The sequence below is a fragment of the Xenopus laevis genome, chromosome 1L, assembly GCF_017654675.1.
Source record: "Xenopus laevis strain J_2021 chromosome 1L, Xenopus_laevis_v10.1, whole genome shotgun sequence".
In the NCBI taxonomy this organism is placed as follows: Eukaryota; Metazoa; Chordata; class Amphibia; order Anura; family Pipidae; genus Xenopus; species Xenopus laevis.
Genome location: NC_054371.1, coordinates 125,696,380 through 125,721,340, shown reverse-complemented (window position 1 = coordinate 125,721,340; position 24,961 = coordinate 125,696,380). Strand labels below are relative to the sequence as shown.

At 40.0% G+C, this 24,961-nt stretch overlaps 1 protein-coding gene across 1 annotated transcript in view; it reads left to right on the top strand.

Moving 5' to 3' along the window:
• The window catches only part of LOC108695348 (muscle, skeletal receptor tyrosine protein kinase), an 80,050-nt gene that overhangs the window by 19,157 nt on the left and 35,932 nt on the right, over window positions 1-24,961 (top strand). Inside the window, exons 3-5 of the mRNA XM_041563466.1 lie at window positions 7,311-7,462; window positions 8,172-8,299; window positions 10,291-10,432. Coding sequence (XP_041419400.1) covers window positions 7,311-7,462; window positions 8,172-8,299; window positions 10,291-10,432 — 422 coding nt within the window. The remainder of the gene's footprint in view (window positions 1-7,310; window positions 7,463-8,171; window positions 8,300-10,290; window positions 10,433-24,961) is intronic.

Here is a 24,961-nt window from a genome sequence, read left to right as displayed (position 1 = left end):
AAGGGCCGAGATTAGGCCAGAAACGTTGTATCAGAAGCTGTATGTTCCAATAAAGGCTTTTTTATTCAAAAATCTCCATGTAGCAGTGCTGTATTATACATTGGATTCCTATAATAGGGTGGATAATGTCAAAGGGGGTAGGGCTGTGACATGTCAGACAGCTAAATGTGTTGAGGGGAGATCAGGGAAGTGAAGGGAAAAGGTACAATTGGTGTGGGTCGAAGGCTTAGGTGGGCAGGCAGGGGTTAACATTAAGGATATTACTAATTTACCACCAACTGGTAAATTTGTAATACTGGCTTGGCTTTTGTTTTATCATTAAAATACAGGCCGGGTAGCAACCCTATTTGGCATCAAAATAAATTATTTAAATATACCCACTTAAATGTTAGACTACGTAATTTGAGAAACAAGTAAAATGCTTAAACCTATTATTCAGGTTTTTCTGATAAGAGGTCTTTCCATAATATGGATTTTCATACCAAAAAATGTTACACATTATATATATTGCCTCCAATAGGAATTCATGCAGCTTGTTTAAGATTGAGTATAATCTACTGTTTTACTATTAAGAAAAAAAGGAATTCATTTTTTAAAAAAATATTTTTCATCTCTTTTTAAAATGAAACAAGGCCATCCCTTAATTTGGAACCTTCTGGATAACAGCTATATGGAAAAACAGATCCCAAACCTCTAATGGAAGTTTCTCTTTAACCCTGGGCTTTTTCAATTCATGTCTTACAGCTGGCTCGTGCATTACATCACTTTTGTTATTTCTATTACATAAGCCCTTTACAGTTACATTATCCCACCCTGTCCTGAAGGGGTAGTTGGAATACAATGTTCTGCATTAATAAATCGAAGAGGAAATTGTCCAGAGAGTAATAGATGATTCATTTCATATGTCATTAAGAATGCATTATAAATGGGGCGTGGTTTACGCGTGCATGTGAGTACACGCATTTCTCTGCAGCTCCGTCGCCGGTGTCGTCTATAAGCCAGCAATAAGCAGTCCCGTGTCACTATATAGTCACAGATCCTTTCGGAGACAAGCGGTAACATGTCGAGGAGGAGAAACAAGCAAAAACCTCTACAACTCACCGACTTTTACGGGTCTCAGCCGAAAGTTCCGCCACGGGACGGGATCCAAGATGGCGCCCATTCTTCCTCTGCAACCTCGTCACCAGCGCGCCTGGTAGTGGAGGCTGAGCAGCTGCCAGATAAGTATGCTGATGGTGCCCACAGCCTAACGCAAGCTGATTTGAAATGTATGCTGGCGCAGCTAAGGGAGGATATATGCGCTGATACGAAGCACGCAGTGCAAGATCTTAGAAGTGAGCTGCAGGCCATGGGGGAGCGCACGGACCGCTTAGAGTCCAAAATGGCGGAATTTGTAACAGCGCATAATGATGTGGCTGACACAGTCAATGCGCAAGATGCAGAAATAGAGAAGCTCCAGAACAAAATTGCAGATCTGGAAGACCGCTCACGGCGGAACAATGTGAGGCTTAGGGGAGTCCCTGAGGAAGTCTTACAGCCCCAACTATGCCAATACGCCCAAGGCCTTATAAAGGCGGCACTACCAGACGCCACAGCAGAACACCTGCTCATAGACAGGATCCATAGGATTCCTAAAGCAAGGAATGCGCCGAGTGCTGCGCCCAGGGACACTATCCTCCGTATCCATTTTTTCCATATTAAAGAGGATTTAATGCGTTATGCTAGGCAGCGTGGAGAACTGCCGCAGCCATACGAAAAAGTACAAATATACGCTGACTTGTCTGCTGCTACCCTGGCACGGCGGCGTGACTTAGCAGTGATCACCCAAAGCCTGCGCCAGAAGGAAATTCCCTACAAGTGGGGATACCCGACTAAGCTTATAGTCCAGTGGCAAAACACGACGAAAGTCATTGCAAATCTGGCGGAGGGCAAGGCTGCGCTCAAATATTGGAATATCCCCATAGAGCCGCAACACACGGTACCACCGGCTCAAAGCCGACTGCATGTCGAGGAAGAATGGCACACGGCCAAAGCTTGAGAGTCTCGTTGCCACTCGACGACCATTTTCCTGGGTCCCATACCCACTGTGTAAATTCTGACACCGGCATGGAGTTGTTTAGGATCTCAAGACATCAGATCCAAGCACACCCCGTATATATTTTCTTCCTCTGCTGGACTCTCTGCCACTAGGCATGGAAGCTGAGGGGATACAGCCTTTGGTTTTGGCTTTATTGTATATATGTTTTGATTACTTTCTTATTCTCTTTCTCCCTACCCCTCCTACTTTATCTCTTTCCCACCCTCCCCTGGAGACTGTTATGTGGTTTATGCATGCTATGTCTACTGCCCTGGGTCCCGCCATCTGTACGCTGCCTAGCAAAACTCATTACCATTATGGTACTTAAGTGTATCAGTATTAATGCACGGGGACTTAATACCCCCAGAAAGAGATTATTGCTGCTAGCTGAATGTAAACGACAGAGTGCAGATTTAGTTTGGGTGCAAGAAACTCACTTTCGAACGAAAGATCAATGTAAGCTTGAGAATAGATTCTATACTATGCTGGCGGCAGCAACCTCCACGTCAAAAAATAGAGGAGTTGCCATCTTAGTACGAAAATCTTTGCTCTTAACTAGCGTTAAACATATGGCGGACCCCAAGGGCAGATGTCTTATAGTGGTTTGTAATATTAACCAGCAAATGTACACCCTGGTAAATTTATATGCGCCTAACACCCAACAGAATGTCTTTCTGAAACAGGCTCTAGAACAGGTGAAACTCCACCAGCAAGGCTTAGTTTTAATTGGGGGGGACTTTAACATTATCCTTGACCCTCAGCTAGATAGATCGCCACGATTCGGGGCACAGGTCACTGACTATGGCAAACGTGTGGTTAAAAGTTCTATGCAGTTTGCCAAATTGTTAGAGCAACATAATTTGTACGATATTTGGCGTGTACTAAACCCGACAGGTAAGGACTTTACGTATTATTCGACCCACCATCAAACTCACACTAGGATAGATTTTTTCCTGGCTTATCCACAAACTCTGTCCTTAGCTTCACAGTGCTCGATCAAACCTACAACTTGGACGGATCACTCCCTTGTAGAACTTTCTCTCCAAGAAAAATACCAGTTTAGTGCTAGGCCGCCCTGGAGACTTAATAACACCCTACTAGTGGACAAAGATATTCGCAAGCAACTTGACACTGATATAGTAGAATTCTTCTCCCGAAATGACACTGCAGAAGTTAAAGATTTGACTCTCTGGTGCGCCCATAAGGCCGCTTTAAGAGGCACACTGATTAGTATTGCTGCATACAAAACTAAACTAGCTAGACGGAAACAGGACCAATTGCTCCTCAACATCAATAGTTTAGAGAGACAGAGACTTATAGCCCCTTCGCTTGCTTTACAGAAACAATTGGATAAGCTTAAAGAAGAGGTAAACCTCCTCATTTTGAGTAGATGTCAAGCTCGACTTTTGAAGCTTAAAAGCGAGACCTACATTATGGGGAATAGAGCCTCTGCTCTACTTAAGAAACAATTACTCCACCAAACCCTGCAGAGTAGGATTGGGAAAATTCGTACTTCTTCTGGTGAATCAAGAATTAATCCTAAAGATATAGCTGACACATTTGCTACGTTTTACAGCACCCTTTACAACTTGAAAGATGACTCCTCTATGGTTGTGCCCTCGGAGCAGGTCATCACTGCTTTTTTGAACCGACTAAACCTGCCATCTCTGTCGGACACGGAGTTGGCTGGTTTAACTGGCCCTATAACCATGGAGGAAGTCCTGGCGGTGATACAAGCCCTCCCCAAAAACAAGGCCCCGGGACCGGATGGCTTTACTAATCTATATTACAAAACATTTCATGCTTCGCTAGCTCCCTACCTCACTAGAGCCATCAATGAAGCTGCTTTGCAAGGTACATTCCCCCGAGAAATGTTGCAGGCTTACATCTCAACTATACCCAAACCCGGCAAAGATGACACATTATGCTCAAATTATCGTCCTATCTCCTTGCTAAATGGAGATCTTAAGATTTATGCATCTGTACTTGCTAAGAGACTGCAGGAAGTGTTGCCAGTACTTATAAATAATGATCAGACTGGATTTGTCAAGGGGCGTCATATTCATGATAATACTAGACGGCTTATCACCCTCATCCAACACATGCACTGTACTAAAAATCCATCACTAGTCTTAGCGCTTGACGCCGAAAAGGCTTTTGACCGAGTGAATTGGACCTACCTTAGACTAGTTTTGGAGACATTTGGTATACCGCCCCCAATGATTACTTCTATAATGGCCCTGTACTCAGACCCGTCAGCCCAGGTGAATGTGAATGGGTTCTTGTCAGACTCCTTTTCATTAACTAACGGGACTAGGCAAGGGTGCCCCCTTTCGCCCCTTATCTATATCCTTAGTATAGAGCCGTTAGCCCAAGCAGTTAGATGCTCGAGTGACATACGGGGAGTTTCTGTGGGGCCGCATGAGCATAAAATTCTGTTGTTTGCTGACGATATTGCCATCACTGTGACTAATCCCATGTTTGCTTTGCAGAAATTATTTGATTTGATTGAACTGTTTGGTAGCATGTCATACTACAAACTCAATGTCTCAAAGACACAAGCCCTTCCCATATTACTACCTCCACCGGTTGTCTGTAGTTTACAACGGATTTATAACCTGGATTGGCAATCTACAGCAGTGAACTACTTGGGTTCAAAGATAACTGCCAATCCCTTTCAACTATACCAGCACAACTACGGAGAAATTCTGAAGGACACGGTTACTACCCTTCAAAAATGGAAAACTACATACATCTCTTGGCTGGGGAGGATAAATGCTATTAAAATGCTGATTGTCCCAAGGCTCTTATACAAATTCAGAACTCTTCCCATTCCACTTTTTACACCTTTTTTCCAGAGGCTTCAGAGGATACTGATGCACTTCATTTGGAATCAGAAGAAACCGAGATTGGCGCAGGATATTATGTATGCCACAAAAAGAAATGCTGGATTGGCCTGTCCTAATGTACACAGGTACTATAAGGCTACTTTGCTGGACCAACTAGCGGATTGGCACCTTCCACCAGGCGTAAAAAAATGGGTAGATCTGGAACGTTGGATCTACAAATCTCAGTTTGGTTGCTCGATTACTGCACATGTCTGGACTCTTGGCAAACACTGCCGCTCTGATTTGGATAAATTGCCGCAGGCTACGCAGGCGACTTTATATGCTTGGTATACTTCCAGGAACAATGTACACCTGGCGAATCCACCTACTGCATTAATGCCAATATCCATTTTGGAAGAGGTAATACCGGATCTGACGCTGTCCCTCTGGAAATCCCGAGGAATACAAAAAATGGGAGACCTGTACGAACAGAACAGTCTGGTCACTTTCCAGTCTTTGCAAACTACATACGAGTTACCAAGCTCGCAACTTTACACTTATTTCAGGCTGAGGCACTACCTCCATGCGCACAAATGGAATGGATTGCATCAACCGACTTTATTTGAAATTAGATGTTGGTCTCAACCTGGAAAGCGAAAGGGAACTCAGGGACTGTACCAAGTGTTGCAACAGAAGGCAGCTGATGTTGCGCCTCTAGCGATAGAACGATGGCAGACAGAGCTGCAGATGCCGCTGCCTATAGAGGTCTGGCGAAGGCTTTTCCGACGTACGATAAAACACTCGAAAGCGCTTAATCACCATGAACTTACTGTCAAATTAATGTATAGGTGGTACATGACCCCTGACAAACTACACAAAGCTTTCCCTAGCTCTCCCAACATCTGTTGGAGGTGCCGACGAGAACCAGGCTCTTTCTTTCATATCTGGTGGGCATGTCCCATAGCAAGGGTTTACTGGAAGAGAGTTAATGAGCTTCTGAGGGACATTACGGGTGACCCATCCACCCTCGGCCCAGCAATGGCCCTATTGGGCTATGAAACGGTGTTACGGGACACAGCAACACAGAGACAAGTCACAAGGCTTCTTCTGGTCAGCAGAAGTTTATTGGCAAGACATTGGAAACAAGTTACTCTCCCCCAGCGAGCACATATCCAAGCTGAACTTGACAGAGTTGATTTATATGAACGTTCTTTTTCCTCCTAATCATACTTAAAAAGGTGTTGATTCCCAATGCCTAATGTCATGACATGTCATTGCAGTCTCCAGCTCCCTCCCTCCCTCTCTCCCTCCCCCTCCCCCCCCTCCTCTCTCCTTTCTTCGTCCTCCCCAGTTTCTTTTTTTCTCTTCTTTTCTTTCTTCTCTCATGCATAATGACTGTAAATTGCAAAAATTGTTAATAAAAAAAAAAAAAAAAAAGAATGCATTATAAATAATTTGTCTCAGTTTTTAATCTTTATTTCGGGGGTGAAATTAGAACATTTCTAGTACATATACCACATTTTAGCACAGTATTAATGGCTGCCCTTAACTCCCATCCATGAATTTGGCTAATTTACTTATAATTAAACTTAAAAAAACATGAAGGTTTTGAGAATACCTCAAATTTTTTGAGTTTATAGGCTTAACAAACTCGAATTTATCGTTTTTATTTACTAAAACTCGAGTTTTCAAGTGAAAACCAGTAGTGATGGGTGAATTTATTCGCCAGGTGCGAATTCGCCAGCGAATAAATTTGCGAAACGCCCGTGAAAATTCGCGGCAAAAATTCGCCGGCGTCGGGAAAAACGTGCGCCGGCGTCAAAAACAGGCGCCGGCGTCAAAAACGAGAAGCCAGTGCCGTTTCGCGAAATTTTCGCCGTTTCGCAAACGGCGCAAATTCTCCCATCACTAAAAACCAGCATCAAACACCCCAAAACACCTAAAAATTGTGAAGGCAAAAAACATCTTCAAATGGTTAAAGCACCCTCTGTCACTGACTTACATGAATTTGACATGTTTTAGCTGGAGAATTTTCAGATTTGGATTTTCTGCTGCTTTGGGGCATAATAAATCTCTAAAGTTTTAAGTGAATAAAAACTCAAATTTTTACAGAAAACAAAACTCGATCTTTAATAAATAGACCCCTTACTGTTGCTAAACTATCATTTCTAGCAATTCTGGTAAGTTTTATGTTATTATCGGAAGTATTTCACCTATTGCTGCAGAGTTACAGGTTGGGCAAGCCTGAATCAGTGTTTTAGTATCAGTATAAGCAAATGTACCTACAATACAGTAAATGAGAAAATCTGATTAATTGACAAATTGCATTTAATGTTATATACAATTAAGTGTTGGTGTTGTTCCAAAAATGTATTCTGACAAAATACCTCTAACACAACCCACAGGATGTTTGACACGCGTTACGGCATTCGGGAAAACGGCCAGCTCCTGACCATTCTGAGTGTAGAAGAAAGTGACGATGGCGAGTACTGCTGTGTGGCTAAAAATGGAGTAGGAGCCCCAGCAGAAAGTTGTGGGGCTTTGCAAGTGAAAATGAGTAAGTGCTAATAAGAAGACAATTACATGAATCCACTCTGTAAAAGCCCAATTAGCAGGCCTGTCAGGCTTCCTAGAATGCCTTTCATATATAGTCTAGCAAAACAACGGCATTTCCCATGAATGAATCCTGCATTTTCAACTAGGGAGTGATTCATCTAGAATTAAAATAACAATCTGGGAGCAGTGGGATACAAACTGAGCGTCTTTCAATCCTCTTGCCAAGATTTCTTTTTACTTTTGTCTAGGCAATTCATATCTAAATTTATTTAAAGCAATACTGTGAAGTTTAGAATAACCAAAGGTTGATCATTTCTTTTTAAAAACACAGAGAGGTATTGAAATCATGAAACCTATGAGGAGGGTTAGCACCATTGGGTTTTAAATGATTATATATTGACAAGGTTATAAAATATACGAAATATCCAAAAGTATTTGGACAATAGCCTGTCCAACAGCTCATTCCAAGATTATATTATAATGATTATTACTGTAAAATTATTATATATATATATATATATATATATATATATATATATATATATATATATACCCGCTACTCATCATTGAAGGCTTTCCACTAGATGCTGGATCATTGATAGTAGCATTTGCTTACATTTATACATAAGAGGTTGAGCATGATGTTAGGCATAATGATACAATATACAAATGTGACATGTAATACGCTTTACTGTATCTTTTGCCTCTAGAGCCGAAAATAACCCGTCCGCCAATTAATGTAAAACTTATTGAGGGAGTAAAGGCTGTTCTTCCGTGCAATACATTGGGAAATCCTAAACCTTTTGTTTCATGGCTAAAAGGAGAAAACACTGTAAAGGTGAGCAGAGAAAATTCTAAATCATTTTAATATCAACCACACTGATTTCAACAGAACCTCAAAAACGTCTTTCCCCTTTTAAAGTGGTATTCTGAATTGTAAATGGTGCAGTATTATAAGTGTGTTCCTTTATGAAATCTTAAAGTCAGAATTTAGCTCAGATTTTTAGCTCTGAGGGAGTGTAGGGGCCCCATACACCCCAGTCTTATCCTGGCAGGACCCTATTGTTTACTTCAGTGCTGAATAACACTCCCCTTGTAATAATGTAGGTGTCAAAATAATAACTTAAAGGGATACTGTCATGGAAAAACATGTTTTCTTCAAAACACATCAGTTAATAGTGCTACTCCAGCAGAATTCTGCACTCAAATCCATTTCTCAAAAGAGCAAACAGATTTTTTTATATTCAATTTTGAAATCTGACATGGGGCTAGACATTTTGGCAATTTCCCAGCTGCCCCTGGTCATGTGACTTGTGCCTGCACTTTAGGAGAGAAATGCTTTCTGGCAGGCTGCTGTTTTTCCTTCTCAATGTAACTGAATGTGTCTCAGTGAGACATGGGTTTTTACTATTGAGTGTTGTTCTTAGATCTACCAGGCAGCTGTTATCTTGTGTTAGGGAGCTGTTATCTGGTTACCTTCCCATTGTTCTTTTGTTTGGCTGCTGGGGGGAAAAGGGAGGGGGTGATATCACTCCAACTTGCAGTACAGCAGTAAAGAGTGATTGAAGTTTATCAGAGCACATGTCATATGACCAGGGGCAGCTGGGAAATTGACAAAATGTCTAGCCCCATGTCAGATTTCAAAATTGAATATAAAAAAATCTGTTTGCTCTTTTGAGAAATGGATTTCAGCGCAAAATTCTGCTGGAGCAGCACTATTAACCGATTCATTTTGAAAAAAATGTTTTTTCCCATGACAGTATCCCTTTAAAGAAACAGTAAAATCAAAAATTAAATAGTTTTAAAGTAATAAAAATATAATGTAGTGTTGCCCTGCACTAGTAAAACTGCTGTGCTTGCTTCAAAAACACTACTATAGTTTATATAAGTAAGTTGCTGTGTACCATTCAAAGGAGAAAAGGCTCAGTTGCACAGCAGATAGCCAGTAACGGAACTAGGTGGGGGGCGGGCCCTGGTGCGGGCAGTGCAGCCGGGCCCGCCCCCACCCTCGTCCGTGTGATTTTTCTCTGTGGCTGCAGCCAACTCCAACCGGTTGAAGCGTGCGCGATCTGCCGGAGGGGCCCTGCGGGGGTGCGGCCCCTGGCCCAGTTGCACCCCCTGCTCCCCCGGTAGTTACGCCCCTGCAGATAGCAGATAAGCTCTGATCTGTTATCCACTATTTAACCTGTGCTATATAGCCTTTTTTCAAGTTCAGTTATTGCTACACAGCAGCTTGTTTATAAGAACCATAGAAGCAAAGAGATTAGTTTTACCAGTACATTATATTTTCATTACCTTAAAACACTTTGATTTTTTTGGTGTTACTGTTCCTTTAAGAACTTGCTTCCATAAAGGGGGTCCATGTCCTACTCCATTGCAGTGGCACAAAATAATCATTCATCTGTTTTCCATTGATTATGTCTTTTAATTAATTTTGTTTGGATTTAAAAAATAAAAAATAAGCCTCCAGTATCTTTGTGCTGGGTCTGCCCTTCTACAGTAATCCTTAATAATCAATTGTGTGTTTGGCCTTTTTTTTTTCTTCCCGCTGCATTCGACTAATAAAACAGATGATTTTTTGGTATGGGTTATAGGATGGGACAACCTCTGCCATGTTTCTGGAAAGCCACAACAAAACCAAAGGCACCTTTTTTTATATTGTCGGCACTTCAATTGATTATTTTTATTTTAATGTTATTTTAAAGGGGACTTTTTCATTTCTCACAGTCTTATTGTAAATATCCTGCCAAATTACTTTCAGTATCACTAAATGCAATTTCCTAAAACTGAGCTAAGATTTGTAAGATATAATAACTTTTTTTTCCCTAGGAAAATGCTCGTATAGCTATTCTGGACTCCGGAAGCTTAAGGATTCAGAGAGTGCAAAGGGAAGATGTTGGGCACTATCGATGTGTAGCAAAAAACAGTCTGGGAACAGCATATTCAAAACCAGCATTGCTAGAGGTGGAAGGTAGGAGTCCAATCTCAACATATTATAACTGAAATAGATAATATATATATAGGTTCACAAATAACCAGAATGTTATGTATACATCTTCCGTATAAAAACACCAGTCTACATATCTAGCAAGACTGTCTACAAGGGTATAACATAGAATACAGACTGCCTGGTGGCCAACATTTCCCAACATTCTTTAAATATTGTTTTATAAAAGTTGATCCTTTATTTTCAAATTCTTTGATTCTATCACGTCACAGTTATTTGACCTTATTGTATCTTATACCACTAGATACCATGTTTAAAAGTGAATGATCTTATATAAATAGTGTCTGTATAGTATCTGTAAAAAAACAGACCCTGACCAACCCTACCTCCCTCCCCCAACCTTTCCAACCCCTCCCCCCTTTTTTTCCTAATAATGAGATACAAAGCATTAAAAAATGGAATGACATTTTATTGATGTTTGCACCTACAAAGTTATATAACACTTTGTTATGTACAGTACCTTATCACCTTTAATAAAAACTTAAGAAAAAACCTCAAAAGTCAGAACCATTTAGACCAAACCTCGCAGAGCCAGGGCATACTCCTAATACGCCTATGATCTGATCTAAAGGGGACAGAGAATCCACATTTTGAAGAATGAGGCCTCAACAGAAATTTTGCTAGAGGGCTGAGTAACTTATTTATACCACCATTTGTTCACCCGCATTTTACTGTATATAAGAAGAACAAAAATCTGGATATCCGGTATCTATCAATCAGGTTTGAAAATCCTGTCAATGGAGACCTCGTTGGAGTTAATGTGGTCCTTTCCCGACGAGGCTGCATAGACACCCAAGATCGGATCAGCCAAGAATGTAGATCTTAAAGGGGTTGTTCACCTTGAAATTAACTTTTAGTATGATGCAGAGAGTGATTTTTTAGAGACAATTTTCAACTGGTTTCCATTTTTTATTATTTTGTGTTATGTTATTTAGCTTTTTGATTCAGCAACACTGCAATCCGGTTGCAACCATGCATTGATTTGAACAAGAGACTGGAATATGAATAGGAGAGGGCTTGAATAGAAAGATGAGTAATTACAAGTAGCAATTGTAGCCTTGCAGAGCATTTGTTTTATATATGGGGTCAGTGACCCCTATTTGAAAGTGAAAGAGTCAGAAGAAGAAGGTAAATAATTCAAAAACTATAAAAAAATAAAAATGAAGACCAATTGAAAAGCTGCTTAGAATTAGCCTTTCTTTAACATACTAAAATTCACCACCCCTTTAATGTGTATGACCATCTTAATGCTAAAATATTCTTGTGCGCTATTTGTTAAAAGGTATTAGAAAGGTTTTTTATGCTCTATGCCAATATGTCATACCGTATACACACACACACACTGGGGCTCATTTATCAACACTGGGCAAATTTGCCCATTGGCTGTTACCTATAGCAACCAATCAGTGATTAGCTTTTTAAAGCCAGCTGCAAGAAGAACAATGAATGCAGCAATCTGATTGGTTGCTATAGGTAACAGCCCAGCATTGATAAATGTACCCCACTATGTTGACTATATATATAATCCAAAGAGTGGTGCACTCAAAAATAGTATGCCCAGGTGCCATCTACTAGTTCATGAAACAGCATAATAGTATAGATGCACACTGGGACTTTAAAATGAAGTGAAGAAAATCAAAATACTTTGTTTCACTTTAGTTTAAAGTGTGCATCTATACACATGCACACACACACACATATATTTCTATATATTGCATTCAAACTATATTGATACATGCTGCCAATACTTTCATATATATATATATATATATATATATATATATATATATATATATATTTTTTTTTTTTTTTTTTTTTGTTTTGTTTTTTTTTATAATTATTGTTATTATTAATGTATTTTTTTTTAAAGATTGAGACAGCTAAAACCTTTAATGTTTGACTTGAGGTACAATGCTAAGCACTCAATCCATTGTAGGTTTCTAATAACAGTATACAATGCTAAGATTAGGTTTCTGGAAGTGGAGTATGACAGGTCATAAAGGAAACAACTTAAGTTCACCATTTAAGAGGGTGTGGAAAACAGTCGTCAGAAGTATTGTTTATTAGTGATGGGCGAATTTGCGCCGTTTCGCTTCGCCGAAAAATTCGCGAATTTCGTGCGAAATTCGCGAAACGGCGAAAAATTCGCGAAACGGCGCCGGCGTCTCGTTTTTGACGCCGGCGCCCGTTTTTTCGACGCCGGCGCCCGTTTTTTCGACGCCGGCGCCCGTTTTTTGCCGCGAATTTTCGCGGGCGTTTCGCGAATTTATTCGCTGGCGGCGAAACGCGCAAATTCGCCGCGAATTCGCGCCTGGCGAATAAATTCGCCCATCACTATTGTTTATCTTCTGACTAGGAATGAGTATTTAGAAAAGGCTTACAAATGTAAAAAAATCTATATCCTTATCTTCAATTTTATCCAGTTATTGTACACCATGTACCACATGGTTGTGGCTTATTTATTTAATAGAATGCAAATAAAGTGAATGTTTCTATGATGTTTTGTCATATAGATTATTTCAGTGAAAACTAATTATTATAAGGGAAAAATGTGAGGTTATGAGTTAAAGGAGCATGCAACTAGCTAATTATTGTTCAAAAATAAGGTTAAGCTTTTCTAGGTTTCATTTTCTGAGCACAAAGTAAATTCACATAAAAAAATTTCTAATATACTTGAGTTTACTGGCTCTGCATATACCTGTATGTTAGGCACCCACCCACTTCAACTGTAAGCTCTATGGGGCAGGGACCTCCTGTAAGGAGTTCTTACCTGGCGTCCCAAGATGGCGGAGTCCAAGATGTGCTTCCTTCTGGTTGCAGTTCTGTGACATCACGCCAGCGTCAGAATATCCGCCAGCATCGGATTGGTCGCCGCGCCTAAGCGCCAGCGTCAGAATAGACGCCAGCATCAAAACGCAGCGTCATGACGCCACTGCGTCTGTTTTGGCGCCAAAGGAGGCCTATAAAAGATACTGAAGCACTGCAGACTGTGCCCTACTATAGGTTCTTCCTCGTGAGTTCCTGGGTGCGCTTCCTGTGTTTATCATTCCTGATCCTGTGTATTGACCTTTGCCTGACTTCGTATTCTGAACCTTTGCTGCCTGAACCGACCTTATTGCCTGGACTTTGACCACTCTCTTTCTATACCCTTGCCTGTACCTCGAACTATTGGACTGTGCTTCCTCCTTGGTCCGCTACTCCTGGCTGAGCCTTCGGGCCCCTTACACCTCCTTCCTACTGTGTCTTTTACCACATACTATAGCTCTGGGTACTGTGTTTATTTATTGTATTTATTGTCTGACTTGTCCTCAATGTGTGTCACCATACATACATTCTCCATAAAAATACATACATTTTATTGTGCAGGGCGCAAAGTGCTAAAAACTAATGCAATTTCAACAAATAAAATTGTAGTCCAGTTTTTATACAATTTTATAGTCCAGATAGATAGAAAATTCAAAATGGAGAGATGCTGAACAAGTAATGAAATAATTCATAACCCCTATAAACCAGATTTTTTTTAAAAAAAAAATTCCAAATTATCTCAGTCGGCATCACATTAAACTTTAATTGACAGATGAACTGCCCCTTTAAAATCAGGGCTGGCCAATATCTAACTGTTGACCATGAAATGGATGGAATTTTTGATTGCTACATGTTCACCTGATAATGAAAAGCTGAAAAGTATGCATAGCTTAGTACCCAAGAAACACTTCAGATAGGCAGCCAGCCAAAGCAAGTTTTGGATGATTTGTACATTTTCTGTAATTTGTGAGAATACAATCTGTATAGCAGTAAATTGTTTATACAACAAAAAATTGGCCAAGACTAATAACACTGCTATGATTGAGCTCCTTCTATTGTTGCTGTTTCATGGAATAGTGTTGAAAATTCATTTTGGCATGTATAGATGTCTGGGTCCAATTTTATCTTTTTTTTGTATTATGCTTGTGCGACAGCCACTCTGTGGCTGTGGTGTTATCTGCTTCTACTCATCTAGTTCTGTCATTTATATAGTGATATGATATGTGTCAAATGTTAATGATGCAATAAATCTGCAGAATGTATTAATGACTTGTGTGATCAAAATGAGGTGCTATTTATAGTTGTTTTCTCAAGTGGCCCCATTAGGAATGCTGAAGCAGTAGCAGGAGGGCTGCCTGCAGGTTATTCTGGGAAAGATTTTGGAAGAATGCTAGTAACAGTAATTTAGGTTGAAAAAAGGCTCACATCCATCAAGTTCAACATTTTGCTACAAATGAAGCCTGCCTGCTGGTTAATATAGTGGAAAATGAAGCCTCTTTAATTGGCATTTAGAAGGGGCAAAATATGCTTTTTTGACTCTATGATGGCAATTGGACCAGCCCCTGTATTAGCTCTGCTAAAGGGTAATTTTGGTAATCCTGTATTTTCTCACTTGCTACAAAGCCACCCAACTCTCTCTTCAAATGATCTAACTCTCACTGTAAAAAACCTTTCGGAAATATTAGAATGGAACATGCTGGCATACACCTGCTTTTTAAAAACTATACTTTTGAGAACATTTTTATTTAGATTTGTGGGTTTTTTTTATGTAATAGATTTTTATAAAGACCCTCAATGTTCAGGGTTTCTCTTTAACAAACTAAAATATTACCATATAAAAATGTATATATGAGCAAGGTCAATAGGTCCATTCTTGTCCTATATTAGATGCGTGCATCTAAGGGGCAGATAAATTGCTGATACAGACAAATAAGCATATTTAATCTGCCCATGTTTATCCAGGAAAAATCATCACATAAGGGATAAATGATTCTCTCCCTCAGCAAAAAGTATTCATTATACTTGTATTCTTTAAAAAAAAAATGTAGGGTTAGAAGTGCATATTGCAAGTTTTTTTTAATTATTATTGAATATTTATTGAATTTTAGATGCACGTTACAGTCAGAAAGAGTCATTATGTAACAGGTATATCTTATAATGGTAGTACAAATTTGTGAACTTTACCAGTCATATACATAGTCTTATCATATGAAATTGTACAATCAACATTTAGATCATGTTTCTTTCTTTATTGCTAGTGGGGATGATGTAATCTTACCTTTTGAGATGAATAATGCCCAGTCTATTCACTATATTCTATGTGAAATACAGGCGAGGCAAGTTTGCATTCTACTTCCCTACTGCCTTATCAGTGGAACCTTAGTCTAAATGGACAGTCATTGTAGTCCTGCTGCTTTCCAGAGATTCTATTCACCGCCCAGCATGGAAAACAGAAGCACTTCAAGTCCCAGAATCCCTTACTTGGAACAAGGAATTACTCTGGAAGCAATGAGGGTGGGAGGGTGTTGTCCCCGGTGAGTATGGGAGGGTGTCCCTGGCGAGTACAAGGCACACTATCATGGTTTCCTCTTAAACGTAGGAATTGTGTATGTCTGTATAAAGCGATTTTCAGAAGTTCAGGTAGTGTACCTTTTTAACATAAGCATAATTAAATGAGCTCATGTCAAAACCGGAAGCAAATTTTCCCTTTGAACAAGAACAATATGCACACACCATGTACAAAAGCAGTGCTAGATCGCTCTATATCTGTAATGTCCCTTCTAAACAAGGAAAAGATTAATTAATGCAAACCCCCCTGGCTTAACTAAGTATGGTAGGTCTCTGACATTTAAATGAGAAAATAATCTTTGCACAGAAGGTCCAACAGACGAGACAGAAAATGTGACTGTGCCCTGGAATGACACTGGCTTCCGTTTTACTTTGGAATGTGTTTGCCCGATATAGCCCATAGGGAAGTATTTGTTCTGAATATAGAAATGAGTTCTACTAGACACAGGTTTCCTACAGCAGCACCGGATATAAGCTATCAGATCTATCTTCTTACATTTTTCTCTTTGCCGTTACAGGTCCACACCATAAAAGAAAAAAAAATCTATTTTAAAATCACGTAGCACTACACTGTACTGTCCATAGTGACCTAAAATACTTTTAATCTGGCAATGGTGCATAGGAATGAATAAAGGTTTTGTAAAATTTCTCACAGTGGATTAATGATCTCAGCACAACGAGTTTCTACAACTAATCACTTGTAATTTGCATTTGCTGTGGAAACTTTAAAGGCAAGGGAAAGCAATAAGAAAAGAAACATTTTCAAAAATTACTTGTTTTATTGTGTTCTGAATTGTTGCCTGCTAGTAAATACTCCATGGCAAATAACCTGTGCTCTTGTTTTTTTTTTTACTTTGGACCTTGTGCTCTCCTTACATTAGTACTATAATATATTTCTAACTAACATACTGTATTGTGATTACAGTGCAATATAACGCTTCAATCAAAATTCAGTAAATTATCATTAAATTATGGTACAGATTATGTTGATAGACGATTCCTCTATACACGTGTGGTTCCCCCAGCAAACTCCACTAGAATACAAGAAACATAGGACGCTTTCACTAATTCAGATACTGGGAGGTGGTGGTACAGATGTCATCCATCTCTTTTCTTACTGCAGGCCTCTGTTTTCACTGAAGGCTTCCCTACCCAATGCTTTTGGCACCCCCCCTCCACTTTCTACCACCATGGAGTCCAAGAGGCCTCAAATGGAACCACCCTATTCTCCAAAAAAAATTCAATTGTCAAAAGTCCACCAAACGACTCCAAATTCATTGTAGGACGTCCACCATAGGCTAAAACACAGATTTGGCAGGTTTTACATGGTGAATAGTCAAATTTGAATCCTTAAAGGGACAGTACAAAAACTTGAATCAAATTTAGACTATTGCCTAGTTGAATTACACTAAAATAATCTCGAAAATTCGAATTTTTAAATTCGCAAATTCGAATTTTCAATTCGACCCTTGATAAATCTGCCCCAAAGTGTGCCTACACCTGGATGGATTTAAACCTTCTTCCCACCCAAGTTTACATAGAGCAGCCAGCTATCTATAAACCATAGGATGGGGATTGCCACCTTTTCTGAAAAAAATACTAGCCTTCTTATATTATTTTCTTTTTTCCATTTTAATAACATTGGCATCAAGTATAATTTTTACTGGCCATGTGGCAACCCTAACTCTAGGTGAAGGCTGAACATCACATCAGTATGCAACAGGTTCACCCCTAACTGGTATGCTACCAGCCAGGGTACCCGCAGGGCCTTTAGGTTGTAAATAAAATATGATGTGTGTAGTTGAGATGAACCAAGGCAAACATTTATTTAGCAGCTTCTCATAGCTTCACAAGGGAAGACTGGTCACAGATGACCAAGAATTGACCAATGAAAAATTTTGCCATGTACAGATTCGCTGCGACTTTCTGAGTTCCTCCAGTGGTGAAAATTTTCGCAAATTTGTCTCAAAATTTTGCCACATTTCTCATTTTGCTTTGTGAAGCAAAATAAAAAGATGCACAACTAAATAAAAAAGACACGTAACAAAAAAGTCATGCACGACAAACACATGGATCATTTTATCCTTCCCCTCTCCTTCCATATGAACCAAAGAGATCTGAGCCCTCCCATTTACTATGTAAGGACATACACATAAATACATTATATGGTTTATTCATTTTAATGTGGCATATAAAGCACCAAGATATTATTTGTTCAAATTTAATTTTAGTTTGCCAGTAATATATAAAATATAGATGGTACCTTTTGCTTAAATAGCAACAGAGTTACTAAATATAGTAGAAGATACCAGGAACTTATAAGTTCACAAGTTATTTACATACACTTCTCAGGAAATCATCTCAGGAGTCCTCTGTCACACACACTCATACAGTGTGTCTCTTTAAAGGACATGTACAGCCTACATTTTTGTACCATGTATATAATTTTGGCATCTCTTCCCCACCCAAGCCACATCATTTGTACTGCATATACCCCTCCATTTGCCAGCGCCATCACATTTCCCTAAAACAAATTGCAGCTTTCACCTGGTGGCCATTTTCCCTCTGACACATCACAAGTAACACTGACCAGGACATGTAGGCTTCAAAGTTCATGCAATGCAGAATGCAGGTTACATAGGCACAACATACTTTGATAAAAAGTTCTGCTTGGGTTGAGCACTTTAATGGTTACTCTGAGCTCAGGAGAGGTGGTTAGGAGAAAAAAACAGGATGAAACAGCTAGAGCAGAGTTTCTATGGGAACCAGCAATGCCACCTCTTCATTGGCTATTAGACTGATGTAAGCTGAGAAGAACTGAGCATGCTCATAAGTCAACAGCCAAAGCAAATTCCTGAGGGAGGGGGCAGAGAGGGTAAGAGTAGTAGAAGAAATTCTAAGTGATTAATGGGACGCTGCAGCCTTGCTGTTAACCTTTTAACAACCAGAGTGGCAGTTATCTAAAGATTTCAAAGAGGCTGTTCACTGATTAATTTTTTGTGGAGGGGGTTTGCATGTCCTTTAAAGCCTCTAGGGCCTGTGCCCAAGCTTATTCCGGAAAGCCAGCCACAATGGTCCCACTAGACTGTCACTAACTTAGTCCCTGCATGCTCTCTTTCTTGTTTTGCTTACAATTGCCACCACGTCATTACCTTAAATCTACACTCTGTGTTGGGATGCAGGCTGTCCTCGCTAGATAGCCCTATTTAACTCTCGCTGCTAGAGCGAGCTACTTACAACCTACTACCAAACTAGCTATTCCTAGGAAGGATCAGGTGTCCACCTGGTCTGGCTCAGTATTGTCTGTCTCTTCTGCAGATGGTATTAGGCTAAAAGAGGAAGTGCACAGCTCCTGCCCTTAAGCAAGTAAGTCTGATTAGTTTCTTAGTCTGTCAGCAATTGCAGCTGATACCATTTGTATATGGGGTGCGGTAGCAGGAGCCACCTGTGAGATGACTTTGTTTGATACAACTATCTTGCAGTGAGAGACAGGGAAAGATGGTTTGATCTCTAGAGAGAGTACTCATCTTGAAGTCCGACTTATAAAAAAGGGCCCTCGCATGAGAGGCACCCAAGGGTCAAAGTCTGCATGAAAGAGTGTGATCAAGTAGGCTGACCCAAATGCATTAAAACATTTCAGAAATGTTTGCATCATGAAAATTATTCTAAGTAAGCTTTGCTCAAATACCAGAACCACAATGTAACTTTAAAAAATACACATAATTCTAACCAGATAGGAAAATGTATCAAATTTTTTTTATTGTATACAGTTTTTTAAAATCATATTTAACACAAGAGGTACAATAGCAAGCACTCTTAATATAGTGATGGAAGAATCGCATTGAAGTCAATGGGCGTCAAAATAATTTTCCCGCGTGTGGATTTTTCGCCAGCGAATTGGAAACATGGAAATTTGCTACGAATTTGTGTCTGCTAAATTTATTCGCCCATCACTACTCAAACAATAAAACATAATATGATAATTTAAAAGGAATAAAAAAAAAACTGTGTCCCTCCCGCCTTAGAAATTCCAGATGATCACCTGTTTGGATCAAGCTCTGTAATGGATTAAACTGTGTAGTATTCATTTTGGTTATATTTGCAACATTTCCAGTTTTTTCATAGCATCAAAAGTATTTGCAGTGCAAAACATGGAAACAAATTCCACAAAAAATAAAAGCTTACCACAGACTTATCTTAAAAGGATGGAAGTGTTCACATTTGCCTGAAAACATTGTCTAAATAGCATGTGAAGCAGTGTACTTCTTGGGTATAAAGGGCTCTATTTTGTTATGAAAAAAGATTTTGTCATATTTTGTTTGTAATAAAAACAATACCAGTTCTTTGGTGACAGGTCCTTGCATGAAGGACTACATTTCCTAATACTGTTGTGTGTTTTTCTATTTCCTTTATAGCACATAGCAGCATTCTGTTGCCATAAACTCTATGTTCCACTTTTTGTAGATCCAACCAAGGGGCCAATTTACTAAAGGACGAAGTGGCTAACGCTAGCGAAAATTCGCCAGCGTGACGTCATATTGCCACTTCACTGATTTACTAACGGGTGGAGGTGTAAATTTGCTAGCGAAGTGGACCTACTCTAGCACTACTTTGCACCCTTACGCCAGGAGAAGTTGCGCTCTGGCAAAGGGATGTAACTAGGCTAATTCACTAAGTTGCGGATTTTCGTGAACGTTACCTCTTGCACCAGATTTTACTTTGCCACCTCAGACCAGGCGAAGTGCAATAGAGTAGATAGGGATTGCTCCAAAAATAAGTCCCAAAAAACGCTGGCGCAGGCTGAAAAAGAGAAAAAAATTTCTTTAGGATACCCTCCTTTCCCCCCTACATTTGATAACATATGGCACCTAAACTATACTGTGGGCACATGTGTAGGGCATTAGAACACATTTATTAAGGTTCCCTGGCCTTGTGTAGTGTAATGTGTTTTCTGCTGCATATACGGCCATTGTACTTTAACTGCACGCCGTATGCAAATTTTCGATCGCTAGCGTAACTTCGAACCGCTGATCATAACATCTCTAGCGTAACTTCGCAAACGATCTGTAACTTGTGTGCAGCTTCGGATCTTTGCGAATTAGCGCAGCCCTGCCGAATCTATGCCTGGCGAAGTGCGGCAAAGTCAACGCTGGCACAACTTCGGAGGTAAGTAAATTTGCCCCCTAATGAGCAGATCTGTGCTCTATTTCCCCATGCAGATGGGCTGCTTCAGAGACTGAAGATGGCCATACACAAACTAATAAAAGATGTCAGATCTGTCAAATACTGTAAAATAACTAAGCCAAATCTGGCGTTCTCACTGTTTTTACGGCAAATTTTGTTTTACAAAGCATAATAAATATAGTTAGTAGCTTGTTGGCACATGTAGAAAACCAAAGCAAAGACCGGCCTAATATCTTTCTAATGAGGACCACATTGGGTCGCTGTTGCAGTTTTCTTGTGACAAGTCTGCATAAATGTCCAAGAAATCTATTAAAATCTTGTAGAGAGTTAAAATCTTGATTTAAAAAAATCACTGAAATGTTATCATGCAGGGAAATATTACTGGGGTAAAAACGTTTCACAACTCAACAGTTTTTGTTATTGTGGGTCTTTTCCTTCATCCTATGCCAAATGGCTTTTGTATGAGTAGCTCTCCTTGGGGCAAATTCACTAAGCGCCGAAGCGTTACTTCGCTAGCGTTTGGCATTTTCGTTACTCACTAACGAACGCTGGCGTAGATTCGCTAGTGTTACTTCGCACCCTTACGCCTGGCGAATTTTCGCTACGGACATAACTACGCATTCACTAACGCGCGCAGTGTACTGAACGCTACCTTTTACGCTAGACTTCCTTTGCCACCTCAGACCAGGCGAAGTGCAATAGAGTAGATAGGGATTGCTTCAAAAGAAGTCAAAATTTTTTCTAAGTCCCAAAAAACGCTGGCGTGTTTTCTACATTATGGGTGATAGGCTGAAAAAGATCGAAAAAATTTTTGGGGCTCCCCTCCTTCCCCCCTACATTTCCTGACTCATGGCAACTTACCTATACAGTGGGCACATGTGTAGGTCAAAATAAAAACTTTATTTGATGTTTTGAAGGTTTCCCAGGCATTTGTAATGACTGTACGTATTCCTCCATTGAAATTTGAATTTGGCGCCGTATGCAAATTAACCATCGCTAGCGTAACTTCGCTTCGCTTAGCGAATCAACGCTATCGCAACTTCGCAACCTTACGCTACCCCTGAGCGCAACTTCGGATTTTAGTGAATTTGTGAAGCGCTGGCGAAACTACGCCTGGCGAAGTGTGGCGAAGTGCGGTGAAGTGTGGCGAAGTGCGGCGAAGTGCGGCGAAGTTACGCCTGGCGCAACTACGAATCTTAGTGAATTTGCCCCCTTGTGTCTATATAACTTTTATCCAGATGAGGATTATTGCTAGTTGACCTTAGCTGCGCATGTTTGTGTTCTGGGCAGCACAAACCTTAATGCAGATGTGCCAGAGGGCAATATAATTGGGCATTAAAGGGGGCTGAACAAATTCCCTTCTGAGCTGCTGTGTCTAAAGATATTGTGCAAAAAAACGGAGCACCAAGGAAGCCAGTATTAAAAAGTAAAAAATTTTAATTTATTTAATGATCATTAAAAAATCACAGCAGCATGCCTCTAATGGGGGTTGCCCGCTTGACGCGTTTCGTGGCTCCCCGCCACTTCATCAGAAGCATCAGCAGCCTACCTCCACCTTCCTTAAATGTGTACAGCCCCACCCATAAAGCTCATTAACCCTGTAAATGATTATTAAATGCATTTCAATTTTGACTTTTCAACACTGGCTTCCTTGGTGCTCTGTTTTTTGCACAAAGTCTGATATGAATTAGCTGTGTGGGATCGCGGTGGACGTTTAGCACGCTGGAGCCAAGTTTTTGTCCGGTAAGTGCTCCCACTAAAATAATCTTTGCTGGACTAAAGACACACACACTCACCACATCCATATGACTTGAATGATAGCGGAAATCATAAATTTGGGGGGTTTTGTGTTTCAATTAAAAAAATGTCTATTTACTGGAGTTTTTTGGCAGTTATAGTATTATCTCTAGTCTACTCTGAAATGTATCATTATTCACAAAGTTCAACTGCTGTGAAGTTTTAAAATTGTAAAGTCTGGAAAACCTGTTAACCATAGAGAACTCTATTTATGTCCGTTCATAGTGCCCCTATGTTACCAGAAATACATTCTTGTTTCTGCATATAATATATAATGTATTATTATGAATTATATATATTTGCATTAGATGTGTGTAATGATTTATCAGATATATGTTTCAAAGTAAATTATGGGCTCAGAGAAATGCTGCACATGCATGGCATACAAAGAATGAAACATCAGATTCAAGCTGACAGCTCAATTACAACAAGTATGCTAACGTAATTTAAGGCAGTAATAGTAATGTATGTACTGACTGGGCTAACTAAAAATTCGTTTTTTAACTTGTAGTGTGGTGTACAGCAGGTGCTCATATCTTTTGTAGTAAATGGCACAATTAACCCTTTTAGAAAACATACAACTGTTAAAGGAATAAACAATCTTGCAGATAATCTTGCAGTGATAGTGTTATTCAAAGTCACCAGCTAGCGAAAGTATAAGGAGCTAGGACTGGGTAGGTCATGTTGTTGCATAAAGGGCACCCCTAATGCAATATCTCTCCTGTGTCTGAAACCTGAGTGTGAGCTGTAGAATCATCTGAAGGAAGAGAATCAGGAAGGGAGACAGTAGGAGATGGCCAAGCAGCCTGGGAATCCCTCTTCTGTATTTGAAGTTTCCAATAATTATATAATCAAATACAGAAGAGGGATTCCCAGGCTGCTTGGCCATCTCCTACTGTCTCCCTTCCTGATTCTCTTCCTTCAGATGATTCTACAGCTCACACTCAGGTTTCAGACACAGGAGAGATATTGCATTAGGGGTGCCCTTTATGCAACAACATGACCTACCCAGTCCTAGCTCCTTATACTTTCGGTCCCTGACTGGAGAGCTACCACTAGGGTGCTAATCCATTTTTTAATAATTGTCAAAGCTTCAGCTGCCCTGCTAATTAGCCTACCTCTGTCTCTCACCTCCTACATTGAGGGCCACAAAACTGGCCCACCACTACCTAACTATTTAGCTTGTTTTGGTGCCTCTCTGAGGTGACAGACATCAGCCTCCCTGACATCTTCCACACTTGTGGCTCACTGCTCATCTGCTTATATAGGGGCAAATTAACTAACCTCTGAAAATTCGCGAGCGACGGCTTCGCTCACATTGCAACACTTCGCCAGGACAACGCTAATTCATTAAAATCCGAAATTGCATCCAGGGTGCCGAATGCTGGTGAAGTTGCTCTAGCGTTACTGCAGTAAGCGAAGCTGAGTTGTGCTAGTCTTGCCTCATTTGCATATGGCTGGAAGTTAAAGTTGAATGGACGTATATGTAGCAGCAAATACATTACACTACACAAGCCCAGGGAAGCTTAATAAAATAAAATAGAGTTGTTATATTGCCCTACACATGAGCCCACAGCATAGTTTATGTGCCATATGTTAGGAAATGTAGGGGTGAAGCCAAGTACCCCAGGAAAAAATTACGATGTTTTGCAGCTTTTCACCCTGAAAAATGAAAAGTAGCCAGCGTTTTTGGGTCTTAAATTTTTTAAGAGCAAGAGGTAACGTTCAGTAAAATCCGCATCTTAGTGAATTTGCCTAGTTACATCCATTCGCCAGAGCACAAATTCGACAGGCGTTAGGGATTGAAGTACCGATAGAGTCTATCTTCTTTGCTAGCGAAGTTACGCCGGCTACCATTAGTAAATCGGCGAAGTACTGTAATTAGGTCACGCTGGCGGATTTTCACCCTTTAGTACATTTTCCCAATAGCCTCTTTACAGAAATCCCCTCTTGGCTGTCACATACTGTAGAAGCACAGGCAGACGGCAGGTTCTTAACATAGAAGAACCTGCACTAGAACTTACTCACAGGGATTCTCAACCTAGTTGTTATAATTGTTGTTATTGGAATTCCCACCTTCTAGTGATTGGAATAACAAAAACAGCTATTTACATAAAATATTCTTAATAAACTATAGCA